The sequence below is a fragment of the Monocercomonoides exilis genome (genome assembly GCF_001643675.1).
Source record: "Monocercomonoides exilis strain PA203 chromosome Unknown scaffold8-1962414, whole genome shotgun sequence".
Lineage (NCBI taxonomy): Eukaryota > Preaxostyla > Oxymonadida > Polymastigidae > Monocercomonoides > Monocercomonoides exilis.
The window spans coordinates 503,114-521,834 of record NW_027150553.1 but is presented as its reverse complement, the minus strand read 5'-3'; the positions used below and the strand labels follow the sequence as shown (position 1 = coordinate 521,834).

The 18,721-nt window shown below is 44.9% G+C and overlaps 2 protein-coding genes across 2 annotated transcripts; one reads left to right on the top strand and one right to left on the bottom strand.

Annotated features, from left to right (window-relative positions):
- Positions 1-945: 945 nt before the first annotated feature.
- MONOS_14097 (dynein haevy chain 3, outer dynein arm alpha) lies at positions 946-15,445 on the top strand (the record flags this gene model as incomplete). The annotated part of the gene is made up of 4 exons (XM_067866869.1): positions 946-1,115; positions 1,181-1,310; positions 1,372-1,473; positions 1,524-15,445. The coding sequence occupies 4 exons, from the start codon at positions 946-948 to the stop codon at positions 14,994-14,996; spliced, it is 13,875 nt and encodes a 4,624-aa protein (XP_067732876.1). The 3' UTR covers positions 14,997-15,445.
- On the bottom strand, positions 15,432-18,013 carry MONOS_14098 (uncharacterized protein). Its single transcript, XM_067866870.1, has one exon. It carries the CDS (start codon positions 17,936-17,938, stop codon positions 16,022-16,024), a length of 1,917 nt encoding a protein of 638 aa, XP_067732875.1. The 5' UTR covers positions 17,939-18,013; the 3' UTR covers positions 15,432-16,021.
- Between the last annotated feature and the right edge of the window lie 708 nt (positions 18,014-18,721).

Genomic DNA, 18,721 nt, shown 5'->3' with positions numbered 1-18,721 from the left:
TTCTATTTGATCCACACACTTAGCAACATGAAAATGTTACAAAAACAAATTAATAAATAATGCAAACCATGTTTTGAACATCGCGAATTCGAACTATTGTCTGATTTGATAAAAGGACTAGCACCTGGTTCTCAATTTCTTCCAATTGCTCGTTCGTAATTGCCTGAGGGTGCCCATTCCTTCCAGCTTCTCTGCCAGCTCTTTCCGCTCTTATACCTCTTTTCCATGCATCTTTTGACACAACCTTTGCTTTTATGGCAGTTGAATATTTCACTTTAAAACTTTTTCGAATTGCGAAAAGCTTTTTCGATGGGGATTTGAATGATCGATATTCCTTGGTTGCAAGAACTCTGTGCAACTGAGTTGATGATAATTCAGGTTTTTCAGTCATCTTTATTGGGTGTGATCAAGCATATCAAAATTTCTTTTGTTGTCATTTTGAATCAAAGATAACGTTAACAAATTTCGTTGTCTGACATACAAAGCGAAAAATATTGAACTGGTTTATTATTTTCACTAGCTCTGAAAAAGTTGCGATAAATATAGTCTTTGGATTTAAGAAGAAACTGGCTTAATTTTGAAAGAACAAAAATTAACGGAGATTGAGCAAAAGCAAAACTTGGATTGTTGACATCATTTTTAGCTGTTTTAAAATAGTTTTCAATAGTTATACATCTAATTGTGTTTTGAAAGCTCATTCAAATATGAATAGGGTGCGGGTTTGGCACCAGGGGGCGGGGAAAGCACCCATGGTATCTATTTCAAAAAATGTGGAAAATATGTTTATTATTATTAATTTGAGCTAATTTGTATTTTCATCTTAATAAAACATTTTACACACATTTGTGAATGCGTATGATACAAATTTTTAAAATTCCATCCATGGAAATTATTTTGATTTTTACATAAAAAGGGTATGATCTAGCCGTTAATTATTTTCAAAACATGGACGCTCGTCATAAATGGGTGATCCAACGAGTATCAGAACTTTTTCATTGCGAATCCTCAGTTATTGAGGGACTTGTTAACGATGAGGGATTAATACCTCAAATGACAAAGTTTTTTAATGATCCTCAAGAAAAGAAAATGCTGTTTTACCAACAAGGCGAATCACCGTTTGAAAAGAGCTTTTTGACACTTAGTAAGATCTATTATTGTTTTCAATTGATTTTTATATTAGAATGGCTTCATACTCTGCTCAAATTGGAGAAGAAAATGAAGGAGTTGAACCTTTGGTTGAAACAGGACTATGCGTTTATGTACTTAGAACAGGAAAGAAAGCTATTCCACCCGCAAATTTTGAATTTGAGGTTTGCTTTCTTTTTCAAAAGAAAACTTTGCCTGAAATATTAAATTTGAAAAAATTCTCAGATGCTGGTGGGATCTTTTCCTGCAAATTATCTTCTTTCATTTGTTGACGTTCTTAAAGAAGTTATGATCCCAGCTTTGGATGCGCAAGATGCATGGGGAGAGGTTATTTTTTTGATGTTTTGTTGTGTAATTTCATTATATTTGTTTTTCAGACAAGCAAATCAGAAGTGGGATCAGTCTTTTTGTATGATGCTAATCGTTTCGCGACGAACATGCAAACCACTGCAAAAAGTTTGGATTGCGTGGTGATGCTAACTCCACCAGATTTGGAGAAGTATCCAATTACAATCGAACCAGCTTCAATTCTCGAAGCATCAAAGAATTTAGACATAATCCAATACTTTGAGAATCTAGTTCAAGAATGGTCGCGCACTGTAGAGAAAACATTGGTGGAAAGCGAGCAAGTTCGATCTGAAGGAGACGAAATTGGGCCTGATGCCGAGTTGGAACACTGGAAGGAGCGGATGGCGCGGTTCAATATGATAACGGATCAGCTGCGGCAGGAGCCGTACCGCATTGTGCTGCTTGTGCTGCAGCAGGCACAGTCGAAGATTGTGAAGCATTGGGCAACACTGGATGCTCGCGTGACAGATGCTGCTAATGAGGCGAAGGACAATGTTCGTTCGCTTTATACACTCGACCGTTTTATCCAGCCGCTGTACACAGACAACCCGGTGGAGCTGATGGATTCGGTGCCGAACATCATCAAGGCTATTAAGATGATGCACTCAGTTGCGAGGTACTACAACACTTCAGAGCAGATGACAGCACTGTTTGTGAAGATTGCAAACCAGATGATTCTGTGCTGCAAGAAGTACCTGACGGAAGGAGGAGACATTTGGAAGCAGGATAGGAAGACGTTCATTGGGCGATTGCACGCGTGCATTGATTTGCGGGACTCGTATAAAGAGCACTACCATCGGACAAAGATGGAGCTGCAGGTGACTCCACAGGCCAAGCAGTTTGACATGTCAGAAGCGTCGATCTTTGGCAATTTTGACCAGTTCTGCAAGCGTGTGCAGAAGATTGAAGATGTCATTCTCAGCATTGATGAATTCTCGTCATTCAAGAGAACGACACTTGAGTCAATGCAGCCACTTTTACGTCGTCTGGATGAGATCGCAGAACTGTTCCAGAGAAAGAGCTATGATGTCTTGAACTACAGGAAGGATGCGTTTGATGCGGACTATCTCGAGTTCTGCCGAGCTTCGCGCCGGTTGGAGGAGGATTTTCTGCAGTACATCACATTGTGCTTTGACAACATCCACGAGACACACAGCGCCATCCGCCTGCTGAAGCACTTCGAGGCAATCACAGCAAGGCAGACACTGCGGGACGAGCTGAACAGACAGTGGGAGCGTGTCTTTGTGAACTTCGGACACGATTTGGAGGAAGTGAAGGAGAGATTCGAGGCGCAGAGGGCAAATCCACCGATTGCGAGGAATATGCCACCGGTGACTGGAAACATTCAGTGGGCGAGACAGCTTCTAAGGCACATTGAAGGGCCGATGCTGGAGTTCCGGTCGCGCCCTGGGCTTTTGCAGCACTCAGAGGCGAAGCACATCATTCGGCTGTACAACAAACTGGCACAAGGTCTGCTGGAGTTTGAGACGAGGTGGCATCTGAAGTGGTTTGATTCTGTGGAGAATGCGCTGGCGGGGCTGAACGTGACGCTGCTGGTGAAGCACCCGAAGACAGGGAAGCTGTATGTGAATCTTGACCCATCTCTGTTGGAGCTGATTAGAGAAAGCAAGTTTCTGCACCGGATGCAGCTGGAGGTGGTGCCTGAGGGGCTTTTAGCTCTTCAGAGGGAAGACAAGCTGAAGTTCTACCAGAGCGCTCTGCAGAACTTGATCGAAAAAAGGACGAGTGTGATGAAGCTTATCTTGCCAATCTATCGGGACATTGTTATCCCACACATCAACCTGATTGAGGAGAAGATCGCACCGGCCTTAAAGACAATCAACTGGAATTCACTCAGCATTGACTCGTACATCGTGGGTGTAGGCAACTCACTGGACAACTTCGAGCAGCTGCTGAACAAGGCGAACGACATCATCCAGCACCGTATTGCGACAGCTCTGTGGGGCTTGGGGCATCTGGAGCTGATTGCTCTACCACAGGACCAGTGCTCATTGCCTGAGTTCATGTTGGGTGTGGAGGAGTTCACGACAGCACAAGGAGAAGCATTGCAGGTGAGGAATAAAGAGACAGAATCAGCAGTGATCGATATGATTAGATTGATTCTTGCTTCTCTTCCACGTGAAAAGCAGCTGACAGTGAAGGAACCAGCGCTGAAGATATACAACCACTTCCAGAGAGAGGCATTCAACATGCTTTTGAGAGCGGTGATTGCGTCATTGAATTCAGTGCGTGCATGGACGAATGGCTCAGTTCCAGCGCTGTTTGAACTTACAATCACGCTTGACAACAACAACGTGACAATCACCCCGTCTTTGAGAGAAATCAAGCGCTCACTGGTAAATGTGAGCAAGATGATCATTGCCACCACAAAGAAAGTGTTTGCGTGGTCTGGTTTGACTGGCGGAGGAAGCGGAGGAGCGATGCCTGGGTCAGGAAGCACGAGCTCAGTGGGTGCTGGGAGCAGCCTGTCGCCTGGAATGACTGCCAGCACAGCTTATCTGCACGGTGTAAGCTCAGCTTCTGCTTCTTCCTCTGCGTCTGCATCAGCTTCTGCCTCTGGCTCGTCTGCTGGTGCGGATGAAGGTGCATACGCTGTGAAGTCAAGCTCACAGCTGTTTGATGTGATTGCATCTGGAAAGGAAGTGGCTTCGCTGTATCGACAGAACGCTGGCGGAACCAGCCGATCTTATGCTTCACCTGGTGGAATGACTCCAAGCGCAGCTGCTGGAGCAAACTTTGGCTCTTCCTCTTCTTCCCTTTCGGCCTCTGCGGTTGCCTCCCCCGCATCATCGGCAGGCGAAACACCAATCACACCAGGATCTTCTGCTCACATATCATCGAGCGGGAAGAATGCGGGTGTGTCGAATGCAGCGCTTGCAGGGCTGATTACGCCATTTGCACCAGGAGGTGATGGAAGCTATCTGATTCCCGAGCCACTCTTTGAGCAAGTTGCATCTCATAAGGACATTATCAGAACTGTGCTTGTGTTGGCGCACGGAATCAAAATGTTCAGAAGAGAAGTGAAGCAATATTTGGAGATCTTTTCAGAGTTCAAGGAATTGTGGGAAGATGATATGGAAGAGAAGATTTCTGAGTTTGTGAAGACAAACCCAACATTGGAAGAATATCAGCAGCAGGTCCTGAAATACGACGAGATTGCAGAGAAAGTGAATGACATTGCATCTCAGAAGGATATTGCAGTGTTTGTGGTGAATTCACAACCAATCAAGGAGAAGTTCATTGACTTGATCAATGAGTGGAAGACGCATTATGCTCAACATCTTCACAGAGACGCACTGGCACAGCTGAGAGAAATGACAGAGTTTATGACAGACAACCTGTCAAAACTGGGACGAGCAGTGAACGACATTGACGATATCAGAGATTTGGTGAAGACGATGGACGGAGTGAGGCAGATGAGTGAGAATTTTGATCTGAAGCTGATTCCTTTGGAAGAAAGATACTCGCTTCTGGGCAAGTTTGGCGTGGAGATCACAACAGAAGAGACAGATATGCTGGACAACTTGCGCTACCGCTGGAAGAAGCTGAAGACGAAGAACGACGAAGTGATGGGCTATTTGTGCTCTGTGCAGGACAAATACATGCAGGAGCTGAAGGAGCACGTGGCAGCATTCCGCATTGAAGTCGAGTCATTCCACGAGGAATACACAGAAAAGGGACCAATGGCACAGACAAACCCGAGGACGGCCATGGAGAAGCTGCGTGTGTACAAAGCAGTGTTTGACGACAGAGCGAGGAAGTATGTATCGTACAAAGAAGGAGAAGCGCTGTTTGGGCTGGAAGAAACGAAGTACCCGAAACTGGACCAGATTTCGAGAGAGCTGAAATTGCTGGATCTTTTGTACAGTTTGTATTCAGATGTGATCATGACAGTGAACAAGTACGATGACACACTCTGGGCCGACCTCAATTTGGAGGAAGTTGAGCAGCAAATGTCTGATTTCCAGTCGAAATGTCGTGCGATGCCGAAGACGATCCATCAGTGGGACTCGTACAAGGACCTGAAGCGGATGGTGGATGAGTTTTCGGACGTGATTGAGACGCTGAGGAATCTAAAGCAAGAGTTCATCAGAGAAAGACATTGGCAGTCGATTATGCAGGTGATTGGCACGACATTCAAGACAGACTCAGATGTGTTCAAATTGGGACATTTGAGAAACGCAGGGCTTGTGCAACACATTGAAGAAATTGATGAAATCGCGTCTGGCTGCGCGAAGGAAGCAGAAATTGAAGCGAAACTGAACGATATCATTGCGGCATGGGTGAACCAGGAGTTCACATTCATGCAGTTCAAGAACAGAGGAGAGCTTCTTCTGAAAGGTTCAGTCACTTCTGAGATGATCACGACAATGGAAGATTCCCAGATGGCATTGCAAGGTTTGCTCTCAAACAGGTTCAATGGACCCTTCAAGGACAGAATTGTTGACTGGAACACGAAGCTGCTGGTGTGCCACGAGACGATTGACCAGTGGCTGGCTGTGCAGGCACTGTGGATCTACTTGGAAGCTGTGTTCAATGGAGGAGATATCGCTCAACAATTGCCACAAGCTGCCCGTCTGTTCCAGGGAATTGATAAGTCCTGGGTGAAGCTGATGGACTCGGCAAGAGACAGAAAGAACATCATTGCCATTTGCTGTGCCGACGACACACTGAAGACGCTGCTGCCCCATCTCACTGAGCAGCTGGAGTCTTGCCAGAAGTCACTTTCTGGTTATCTTGAGACAAAACGTTCCTTGTTCCCTCGTTTCTATTTCGTGTCTGATCCCAATCTGTTGGAAATTCTGGGTCAAGCCACCGATCCGAATGCAATCCAGCCACAGCTGAAGAACATCTTCGACAACATCGCCCGTGTCGATTTCGACCGTTCGAAGAGAACACACATCATCGGAATGAACTCAAGTGAGAATGAACATGTGGATCTGGTGAAGCGTGTGGTGGCTGAGGGGCATATTGAGCACTGGCTGCAGTCGCTTGTGGACGGAATGAGGGCTACACTCAGAAATGTGACGAAGGACTCAGTTTTGGCGATGGATCAGATGGAGCTGGAGGACTTTGTGTGGAAGTTCCCAGCACAGATTGCGTTGTTGGGCATCCAGCTGATGTGGACAAGAGATTGTGATTTGGCTTTGAGAGCAGCGAGAACAGACAAGAATGCACTGAACAACTGCAACAAGAAGAATGCGAATGTTCTGAAGAGGCTTGTGGATATGACAACGAAAGATTTGACATCACTACAGAGAACGAAGATTGAGACGCTTGTGACAATCGATGTGCATCAGAGAGATATCTTCGATGAACTGGTGAAGCAGAAGATCCGCTCACCGCACGAGTTCAACTGGCTGAAACAGACTCGTTTCTACTGGAAGTCAGACGAGCAGCTGGTGCAGATCCAGATCACAGATATCGACTTCAACTACTGCTACGAGTATTTGGGATGCACAGAACGTCTTGTGGTTACTCCACTGACTGACAGATGCTACATCACACTGGCACAGGCACTGGGAATGTTCCTGGGAGGTGCTCCAGCAGGGCCAGCCGGAACAGGAAAGACTGAGACAGTTAAGGATATGGGCAAAGCACTGGGGAAATACGTGGTTGTGTTCAACTGCTCTGATCAGATGGACTATAGAGGACTGGGAAAGATCTTCAAAGGACTGGCACAATCTGGGTCGTGGGGTGATTTTGATGAGTTCAATCGTATTGAACCAGCTGTGCTGTCTGTGGTTGCACAGCAAGTGTCGTGTATTTTGACTGCGCTGAGAGAGAGAAGGAACTCGTTTGTCTTCACTGATGGTACAACCGTCCCCTTGTTGCCTGAGTGCGGTTACTTCATCACAATGAACCCAGGTTATGCTGGTCGTGTGGAGCTGCCAGAGAACTTGAAGGCTGTCTTCCGTTCTGTCGCTATGATGGTGCCAGACAGGCAGATCATTCAGAGAGTGAAGCTGGCTGCGGCTGGTTTCCAGGAGAACATCATCCTCGCGAAGAAGTTCTATATTTTGTACCGTCTGTGCGAAGAGCAGCTGTCACAGCAGAGACATTACGATTTCGGTCTGAGAAACATTCTGGCCGTGCTGAGAACATGCGGAGCAACAAAGAGAATGCGGCCGTCAGATAACGAGTCACAGATTCTGATGCGTGTGGTGCGTGATATGAACTTGTCAAAGCTGGTGGATGAAGATGGGCCTCTGTTCAACTCTCTGATTAACGATCTGTTCCCTGGTCTGGAAGTAAAAGCTGAGCCGTATCCAGACCTGGAGAAAGGTATTCAGGAAGAGGTGGAGAAAGCAGGGCTTATTATGCATCCTTCGTGGGTGCTGAAGATTATCCAGCTGCATGAGACAATCACAGTACGTCATGGTGTGTTCGTGATGGGTGTGGCGGGCTCAGGAAAGACAAAGTGCATTCAGATGCTGGCAAAGGCTTATGGGCATGTGGGAATGCCGCACAAGGAGACCAGGCTGAATCCAAAGGCTATTACAGCTACTCAGATGTTTGGAAAACTGGATGTGGCTACGAATGAGTGGTTTGATGGTATCTTCTCAACCATCTGGAGAAAAGCATGCAAAAAGGAGCAGGACTACATCTGGCTGACGCTTGATGGGCCAGTCGATGCACTTTGGATTGAGTCAATGAACACTGTGCTGGATGATAACAAGACACTGACATTGGCCAACTCTGATCGTATTCGTATGGGACCGAGAATGAAGATGATTTTTGAAGTGGGCAACTTGGATAATGCCTCACCTGCTACTGTGTCTCGTGGTGGTATGATTTTCCTGTCTCGTTCGACTCTTGGGTGGATGCCAATTGTGCAATCACGCATTTCAAAGAGGAACGATGCTGCTATTTTGGAAGATCTGTTCGCGAAGACAATGGACAAAGTGTTTGCATTCATCGAAAAGAACACGAAGGAAGTGATGGGCAACGAGCCACTTGCTGCTGCCTCGTCATGCCTTGACATTTTGCAAGCACTTGCACCAGCCGATTCGAACTTGGCTCCTCAGATGCTGGAGCGCTTCTTTGTGTTCTCAATGATTTGGTCTGTTGGTGGGCGTCTGGAGCCTGAAGATCGCGTGAAGCTGCACAAGTTCATGAAGGACGAGCTTCAATTGGATCTGCCTCCAATGACAAAAGACGGAGATACAGTGTATGACTACATGGTGAACAAGGAGAGCGGAGAGTGGGTGCACATTTCGACAATGGTGCCTGATTATACCTATCCTCGCACATACACACCATCCTTTGCCGATCTGTTTATTCCAACTGTGGATAATGTACGTGCACAGTTCCTGATCAACCTGATTGCTTCGCAGAACAAGCAGATTTTGTGCATTGGAGAGTCAGGTACAGCAAAGACAGTCACCATCATGCAATACTTGGAATCTCTGGACAAAGAAACAATGCTTTCGAAAGTGCTCAACTTTTCGTCAGCCACCACCCCAATCATCTTCCAGAGAATGCTTGAATCCCTCATCGACAAGCGTATTGGTGCATATGGTCCACCAGGTGGCAGGAAGATGACGATCTTTGTGGATGATGTGAACATGCCAGAGTACAACGAATGGAATGACCAGGTGACGAATGAGCTGTTCAGACAGCTTGTGGAAGAGCACGGGTTCTACAACCTGGACAAGCCTGGTCTGTTTACAGAGATTGTGGACATTCAGTTCATCTGCGCAATGCCTCACCCAGGAGGAGGCCGAAACGACATTCCATCGCGTTTCCGCAGGCATTTCAGCATTTTCAACTTCACAATGCCATCTCGTGCGAATCTGCAGAAGATCTTTGGCACAATTGTGGAGGGACATTTCTGCCCAGAAAGGAAGTTCAGCAGCGAAGTGATTGAAGTGGCACAGAAGATTTGTGCAATCACACACGAAATGTGGGAAGTGACAAAAGCGAAGATGCTTCCAACTCCTTCGAAGTTCCACTACATTTTCAACTTGAGAGATATGTCACGTATCTTCCAGGGAATGATTAAAGCAGAATCTGACATTGTCAAAACTGTGCCCACTTTCTTACAGTTGTGGAGACACGAATGCTGCCGTGTGATGCCAGACAAGTTTGTAAGCAAAGAAGATGTTCAATGGTTTGACAAAGCGATGCACGATATTCTTCAAAAACAATTCCCGTCGTCTGTTGTGAATGAAGTGATGAAGCCGTGTCTGTTTGTCGATTTCATGAGAGATGCACCAGAAGACGACAACGTTGACATGTCACAGCCAGTGGCAGAGCCAACTGAGCCACATATTTACGAGCCAGTGATGGTGGTGGACGATCTGAAGCACAGAGCAGAGGAATTCATGGAGCGATACAACGAAGCAAACAAGCGTGCGAAGATTAACATTGTGCTCTTCCAAGATGCCCTTGAACACTTGACAAGAATCTACCGTATCATCACCACACCTCGTGGGAATGCACTGCTTGTTGGTGTGGGAGGCTCAGGAAAGCAGACGCTGACACGTCTTGCAGCATTTATTGCACATGCGAAGACCTTCCAGATCCAAATCACGAGAACATACAATACAAATAACCTTCTGGATGATCTGAAGATTGTGTATCGGATGGCTGGTGTTGAAGGGCATTCAGTTGTGTTTCTGTTTACCGATAATGAAATCAAAGAGGAAGGCTTTTTGGAGTACATCAACTGCATCTTGACATCTGGTGAAATTCCATCATTGTTCGCGAAGGATGAAGTTGACTCAATTACAACTGACATTCGACCAAGGATGAAGAAGCTGGCCCCGAAGATCATTGACACAGCAGAAAATCTGTGGAAGTTCTTCATCGAGCAAGTGAAGGACAACCTGCATGTCGTGCTGTGCTTCTCTCCAATTGGCGATAAGTTCAGAAACAGAGCCAGAAAGTTCCCTGGGCTTATTTCCGGCTGCAACATCGACTGGTTCAAGCCGTGGCCGAAGGAGGCGCTTCTGGAAGTGGCTCAGCAGTTCCTGTCATCGTTTGACATCGACTGCTCACCGGAGGTTAAAGCACAGCTTGTGGATCACATGTCATTTGTGCATCACAAAGTGAATGACGTGTCAAATGAATACTTCCAAAGATTGAGAAGACACGCTTATGTCACGCCCAAATCTTATCTGTCGTTCATCAACACTTACAAGAGCATGTACACACGCAAGCGGAATGAAGTTCTTGAGATGAAAGAGAGATTAAAGACAGGGCTGACAAAGCTGCTGACAGCTGCAAAGGATATTGAAGAAATGAAGAAAGAATTGGTGGTGCAAGAACAAGAATTGAAGGTGGCACAGACGAAAGCTGCAGAATTCTTGACTGTCATCACAGCCAACACCGCAGCTGCTGAAAAGACAAAGTTCGAAGTGCAAAAAGTGAAAGATGCATTGGCCATTGAAGCTGAGAAGATCAATGCACAGAAAGAAGAAGCAGAAAGAGGACTTGCTGCAGCTAAACCCGAACTGGAAGAAGCCGAAAGAGCGCTGAACCAAATTACAGGAGGAGATATAGCCACGCTGAAGAAGCTGGGTACACCTCCAAACCTGATTATGAGGATTATGGATGGTGTGCTGCTGCTTCGTAACTATTCCATCGAGCAAGTGACAATCGAGACAGACAAAGACAAGCAGCAGATCAAGCCCTCTTGGTCCGCATCCAAAGTGATGCTCCAGGAGTCTGGTCTTCTGCAGTCCCTTCAGCAGTTCCCGAAGGAATCCATCACCGACGAGCAGTGCGAGCTGCTGGCACCTTATTTGGAGATGCCTGACTTCAACAAGGACGCTGCAAAGAACGCTTGTGGTAACCTGGCTGGTCTGTGCTCTTGGATCAGAGCTATGGTAAGCTACCACTTCATTGCGAAGAATGTGGAGCCAAAGATCAAAGCACTGATGGAGGCTGAGGCAATCCAGAGAGTGACACAGGCGAAGCTGGACATTGCAGAGAGAGATTTGGCAGAGAAGCAGAAGACGCTGGATGAGATGAAGGCGCAGTACGATTCAGCAATGGCTGAGAAGCAGAGGCTGCAGGACAAGGCAGATCTGACGAAGAAGAGAATGGACTCTGCGAATGCGCTTATCACTGGGCTGTCTGGCGAGCGAAAGAGATGGAGCGAGGAAATCATCCAGTTCGATGAAGACATCAAGAAGTTTGTGGGAGATGTGTGCTTGGCTTCGTCGTTCTTGTGCTATGCTGGTCCGTTCAACAGCGAATACAGAGAGATTTTGAGAGACGAGTGGTTGAAGGACTTGAAGAGGAGGAACATTCCAATCCAGAAGGATCTTTCACTCACAAAGTTCTGCACAGACGAAGCAACAGTCGCTGAGTGGAATGCCCAGGGACTGCCAACTGATGATCTTTCGATCCAGAACGGTATTGTTATCACCACATCTGATCGATATCCGCTTCTGATTGATCCACAAGGGCAAGGACGCTCGTGGATTATCAACAAGGAGAAGGATCTCAAGATTACAACTTTGAACCACCGTTACTTCAGAAATTACTTGGAAGAATGCGTTTCACTCGGAAAGTCGCTTCTCATTGAGGATATTCAGGAAGAGTTGGATCCTGTGCTTGATTCAATTCTCGAGAAGCAGTTTGTGAAGGCTGGGTCGAAGTCGTTCACGGTGCGTATTGGAGACAAAGATGTAGACTATGACAAGAACTTCAAGCTGTTTATGACTACAAAACTGCCAAATCCTCACTTCTCACCTGAGGTCTGTGCGAAGACGTCTGTGGTTGACTTCACAGTGACAATGAAAGGGCTTGAGCAGCAGATTCTGGGGCGTGTCATTGAAAAGGAGAGAAGCGAGCTGGAAGAGCAGAGGCATCAGGTTTTGAACGATGTGGCTGCAAACAAGAAAATGGTGCAGCAATACGAAAGAGATCTGCTTTATCGTCTGAGCGAATCAAAAGGAAATCTTCTTGACGATGACGAAATGATTGCAGTGCTTAGAAACACCAAGAAAGCAGCACAGGAAGTCGCGGAGAAATTGTCCATCGGAGAAATTACTGAAGCGAAGATCAACGAAGCTAGAGAAGAATACAGGCCTGTGGCGACTCGTGCATCAATTTTGTATTTCCTGATTGGTGAAATGACTCTGGTGAACTCGATGTACAACACATCACTTGCAGTCTTCCTTCGTCTGTTTGACATTTCAATGGACAGAAGCGAAAAATCACCAATTGCCTCGAAGAGGATTGAGAACATTATCAACTTTGCGACGTTCCACATCTTCCGCTATGTGTCTCGTGGGCTGTTCTCCAACCACAAGATTCTGTACACACTGCAAATGGCACTCAAAATCGACATGGCGAGTGGGAAGATATCACGCGACCAGTTCAACGTGCTGATCAAAGGAGGCGCAGCGCTGGACATTGCAACAGCCAGACCAAAGCCGTTTGCGTGGATTCCTGATAACGTGTGGTTGAACCTGGTTTCGCTGTCAGGTCTGCCATCGTGCCGTGCAGTTCTGGAGCAGATCACACAGAACGGAGATGCCTGGAAGAAGTGGTATGACTCAGAAGCGCCTGAGACGACGCCTATTCCCGATGTATACGACAGAATGGACTCATTTGGAAAGCTGCTGTTTGTCAGGTGCTGGAGAGAGGACAGAACCATCCTGGCGACAAACCTCTATTTGGCCGAGTCGCTTGGGCAGAGGTTTGTGTCTGTGCCGAATCCGGAGCTTGAGGAGACCTGGGAGGAGACAGAGACGAACATTCCAGTGCTGTTCCTGCTGTCTCTGGGTACAGACCCCACAGCTAACGTGGATGCGCTTTCGAAGAAGATGAAGATTCCGATGATGCTGACTTCTATGGGACAAGGGCAGGATGTGTTTGCGCGCAGACAGCTGCAGCAGGCTATGCAGAGCGGGGCGTGGGTGATGCTGCAGAACTGCCATTTGGATCTGGCCTTTATGGAAGAGATTGAGCAGCAGATCATCACAATGAAATCTGACGTGCACAAAGACTTCAGATTGTTCCTCTCCACCGAAATGGTCGACAAATTCCCCATTTCTCTTCTTCAGCTCTCTATCAAAGTTGCATGCGAGTCACCAATGGGAATCAAAGCAGGTATGCTTCGTAATTACAACTGGCTATCTGAAGAGATGCTGTCTGTGATTGAGAAGAAAGAGTGGAAGCCTCTTCTGTACGCCATGTGCTTCCTGCACACAACAGTCGTCGAGAGAAAGAGGTTTGGCCCGTTGGGATGGAATGTGCCATATGAATTCAACCAGTCTGACTTGTCAGCGTCTATCTCGTTCCTTCAGACGCATCTGTACCAGATGGATGCCAAGAAAGGTATTTCGTGGTCGACAGTGAGGTATATGGTATGTGAGGTGCATTATGGTGGTAGAATCACAGATGACCACGATCGAAGGCTGATGAACACGTATGGTGATGTGTGGCTTGACTCGGCAGTGTTCCAACCAAAGTTCAGATTTGGAGGAGAAGCAGCTTATCCAATCCCGAATCTGAACAAGCAGTCTGAGTATTTGGAGTACATTGAGAAGGAAATTCCAATTTATGATTCACCACTTGCATTTGGTATGCATCCGAATGCGAACATTACATACAGAAACCAACAGGCAACAACGATTTTGGAGACAATTCTTGCCATTCAGCCAAAAGAGGCAACAGGCTCAGGAGAAACACCTGAAGAGATTGTGCTGCGTGTTGTGAACAACATGATGAAGAACCTGCCTCAAGATTTCAACCCCGCTGAAGTGAGGCAAAGCATTGCCCAGCTTCAAGGCGGCTCGACAATGCCTCTGAATATCTTCCTGAAACAAGAGATTGATCGTATGCAGGTTGTTATTTCGACGATCCGTGCAACGTGCCACGACCTGGAGCTGGCCATTGCCGGTACAATTGTGATGTCCCAGAACCTGCAGACAGCGCTGACATCGCTCTTTGACTCGAGAGTGCCTGAGCAGTGGCTGCGTGTGTCGTGGGCATCACCCACACTTGGCTTCTGGTTTGGCGATGTGGGTGCAAGAACAAAGCAGCTGAGGGAGTGGATGAAGATGGGCAGACCGAAGACTTTCTGGCTGACTGGCTTTTTCAACCCGCAAGGGTTCTTGACATCGATGCGACAGGAGATTACACGTGCCCATGGTTGGGCTCTGGATACAGTGGCGCTCACGACAGAAGTGACGAAGTTCCTCACGAAGGACGATGTGAAGGCGCCGCCTGAGGAAGGGGTGTACGTCCACGGGCTGTTTCTGGACGGAGCTGCTTGGGACGCGAGCGAAATGCGGCTGACGGACTCTGCGCCGAAGGTGCTGTATTCGCCACTGAATGTCGTGTGGGTCTCTGCTACCAACACCGCCCGCTCGAAGGACAGCACGATCTACGTGTGCCCCTGCTACAAGGTGCCGAAGCGTACGGGACTCAACTACATCTTCGAGATTGACTTGTCAACAAGAGATCCACCAGAAAAGTGGATTTTGAGAGGTGTTGCATTGTTGTGCTCAAAGCAGTAAGCAGTTTTCAATTGGAAATGGGCTCTATTGGAAAAAAGAAACAAAAGATAAAAATTAGATCCATTCATTCTCAGTTTTTTTTTACAACAAAAACTAACATTATTTCTGAACAATATACTTTATTAACAAGATTAAAAAGTTACACTTTGATTTTCATGTGGGATCTTAATCGAGCCTTGTCTTTTTCATCAATTATTTTATTCATTTCAATCTCCTTTTATTTTAAATGTACAACAGAAAAAATTTATTTTCAATAACTCTTTTTAATTTTCTTGAAAGCTGTTTCTTTTGCCTTTTAACTATGAATAGTTAACAAAAAAACTTGTAAAGAATTTCAAATTCTTCAATTGAATCATTTTCCTTTTCCTTTTCATTTCCCTACAGTTTCTTTTCCAGCTTTCGACATGAAAGAAATTTAATCAAAACAAATGGATATAAGAATACAAATCTGATTTAAGTTATTAATGAAGGCTTCTCCAGATGGAGAAAAAGATCAGAATATCAAATGAATGGAAATGCTTTTGAAATGAAAAAACGAAGTTGTCAAAATTCTGAAAAACAAAGAGAAATTATTCTCTTTATGAAATTAAAAATAAAATTTGAAATAAATTGACAAAACTGTTGAATCGGATGAATAAAAGCACACATATCATTTAAAGCAACAGAGTGAATGGAGATGTTTTCAAATGGAAAAATAAAAGTCGGCAAAAATCATTTTGTCAAATAATTATTGCTCGATTTCTAAAAGTTATAATAATTAACAGAAATCCTTTCAACAATTTGGTGAGTCATACAAACAAGTGAGAATATGAGGGAAATGGATTGAAATAGACATTCTTTGAAGAACATCAAAAATACAAAAAAGAAAAATCAAAAGTCCAAGCAAAAAGAAAAAAGTACAGCAAATATCATTAAAATCATCTAAATGACGCAAATCTGCTGCTCAGCATTTGTGTGCCGGTTGGCACAAATGAAAACACAATATATCTTCAGCTTCATAAAATAAACATATGAAATGAAAACAATCATTCTTTCATCCAAAGCGGTGGCTCAGTCTCAACGTAATATTTCCAGTAATCTTTCATTGTCATCCCGCTTTTGTCTTTGAGTGAATTAAAATGTCTCATCCATTCTGGTGGCTCTGTCTTGACATTTTTTATCCAATGCATCGCCATTGTCCTTCCATCCCTGTCAGCAAGCGCAATTCTATGCCTCATCCATTCTGGTGGCTCTACTTTGATATTTTTTATCCAATGCATTGCAACTGTTTTCCCTTCATAATCAAAAAGTGTAGATTCATGTCTCATCCACTTTGGTGGATCTGTTTGAACAAACTGAATCCAATACACTGTCATTGTTAATCCTTCTTTATCCACAATTTCGTTGTTGTGTCTCATCCAATCTGGCGGTTCTGACTTCAAACGTTCAATCCACCACATAGCCATCGTTTTCCCGTTCTTGTCGGAAAGTGTAGCATCGTGTCTCATCCATTCTGGTGGCTCTGTTTTTACTTGCTTGATCCAGTGCATCGCCATCGTTTTTCCATCCTTATCAGGAAGTTCCGCTCCGTGTCTCATCCATTCAGGTGGCTCTGCATTAACATAGATAATCCATATCATAGCCATTGTCCACCCATCCATGTCTGCAAGCACCTTGTCATGTCTCATCCATTCCGGTGGTTCAGATTTTGTCTCCATAATCCATAACATTGCCATTGTCTCTCCTCCGCTATCGCGAAGCGCAATGTCGTGCCTCATCCACATTGGTGGCTCTGTCTTTACATTTTTTATCCAGTGCATGGCCATTGTTCGTCCAAACTTATCCGCAAGTGTGTTGTCGTGTCGCATTTGTTCTGGTGGTTCTGTCTTGTTCTCAATAATCCACCTCATTCCCGCTGTTTGTCCATTTTTGTCTTTCAATGTATCATCACATTTCATCCATTCTGGCAATTTAGGTTTCACATAAAATTTCCAATAATCTGCCATCGTCCATCCTCTCTTGTCTTTCAATGAATTGCAATGTCTCATCCATTCTGGTGGCTCCTTTTCAATAGATACGATCCATGTTATGGCCATTGTCCTTCCTTTCTCATCGGCAAGTGTAATGCTGTGTCTCATCCATTCTGGTGGTTCTGTCTTCACATATTGAATCCACTTCATCGCCATTGTCAATCCATTGTTATCTTTAAGTGTATTTCCATGCCTCATCCATTCCGGTGGTTCAGATCTCAACCAAAAAATCCAAACCATGGCCATCGTTTCCCCCCACTCATGGTAAAGTGTTATGTCGTGTCTCATCCACTCTGGTGGCTCTGTCTTGACTTCTTGAATCCAATGCATGGCCATTGTTGATCTATCATTGTTGCGAAGTGTAATATCATGCCTCATCCATTCCGGTGGTTCAGATTTTGTCTCCATAATCCATAACATTGCCATTGTCTCTCCTCCGCTATCGCGAAGCGCAATGTCGTGCCTCATCCATTCTGGTGGTTCTGTCTTCACAAATTGAATCCAATTCATTGCCATTGTTCGTCCAAACTTATTAGAAAGCGTGACATCATGTCTCATCCACTTTGGTGGTTTCGTATTTGCAAATTGAATCCACAGCATGGCCATTGTTTGCTTATCCAAATCGCCTGAAAGAGTAACGTCATGTCTCATCCATGCTGGAGGTTCTGTCTTTACATATTGAATCCACAGCATCGCCAATGTTGATTCTAAATTGTTGCGAAGTGTGACGTCATGCCTCATCCAATCAGGTGGCTCTGTTTTGACTTCCCTTATCCACCACATGGCCATTGTCCACCCATGCTTATCTTTAACAGTTTCGTCATGTCTCATTTGCTCTGGCGGTTCTGTTTTATTCTTTTTTATCCAACGCATTGCCCTTGTTCTTCCATCATTATCTTTGTTGGGATTTAAAGAACCCTCTTCGTTTCCCATTCCTTATGTGTTTTTGAGCGGAAATAATGAAATGCAGCAGGTTTTTCAAACGAAAAATAAAAGATCACAAATATCTTATAATTTGTGAATGCAACATTATTTTTTTTTTAAGTTTTTTTTTCAAATATATGAATAACATATTTCACAAAATTGGTTACAAAATATTATTCATGACAGCCGATAAAAATAATCAGAGAGAAAGAGAAAACGCAGAAAAAGAATGAGAAAAATACAACAACCGAAATGATGATGATGCCAATTGCAACAATATATCAGAAATTTGTGAACAAAATGTATGAGGGAGAAGAAAAAGTTGATGATGCTGTTGATGAAGTTGTTGAAAATGGAAGAGAGAGAAAAGGAAAGTGTTGAGGAAGAGATGGAGATAAAGCATGAAAGTGAATTATGTAATCTGACTTTCTCTCTTCTTCCACCTCTTCTTCTTCTTCATTTGCATCCACACAACACTTGGCCACAGCATTTGCATAGACACAGGTGTTTGTGCAATGCTGACAGAATTCGAAGCACATGAACTTGATAACAAAACATTCCCAGTGTCTTTTCAAAAGAGACAGTTGTCTGTTCAATTTGTGTCGTCTCTGCTGCAGAAGAAGAAGAAGAAGAAGAAGAAGAAGAAAGATATCACAAACAAGCTCCTCTTTTCCCTCTTTCTCTTTCTCCCTCCCTCTCTCTCTCTCTCTCTCTCTCTCTCTCTCTCTCTTTCCTTCAGCTTTTGACAAGATTCGCCTTATGTGCCTTCCAAAACCTTCAAAAACCTTCAAA

Coding starts and splice junctions, on each gene's coding strand:
- MONOS_14098 (XM_067866870.1), bottom strand. CDS start 17,938: ATGGGAAACGAAGAGGGTTCTTTAAATCCCAACAAAGATAATGATGGA.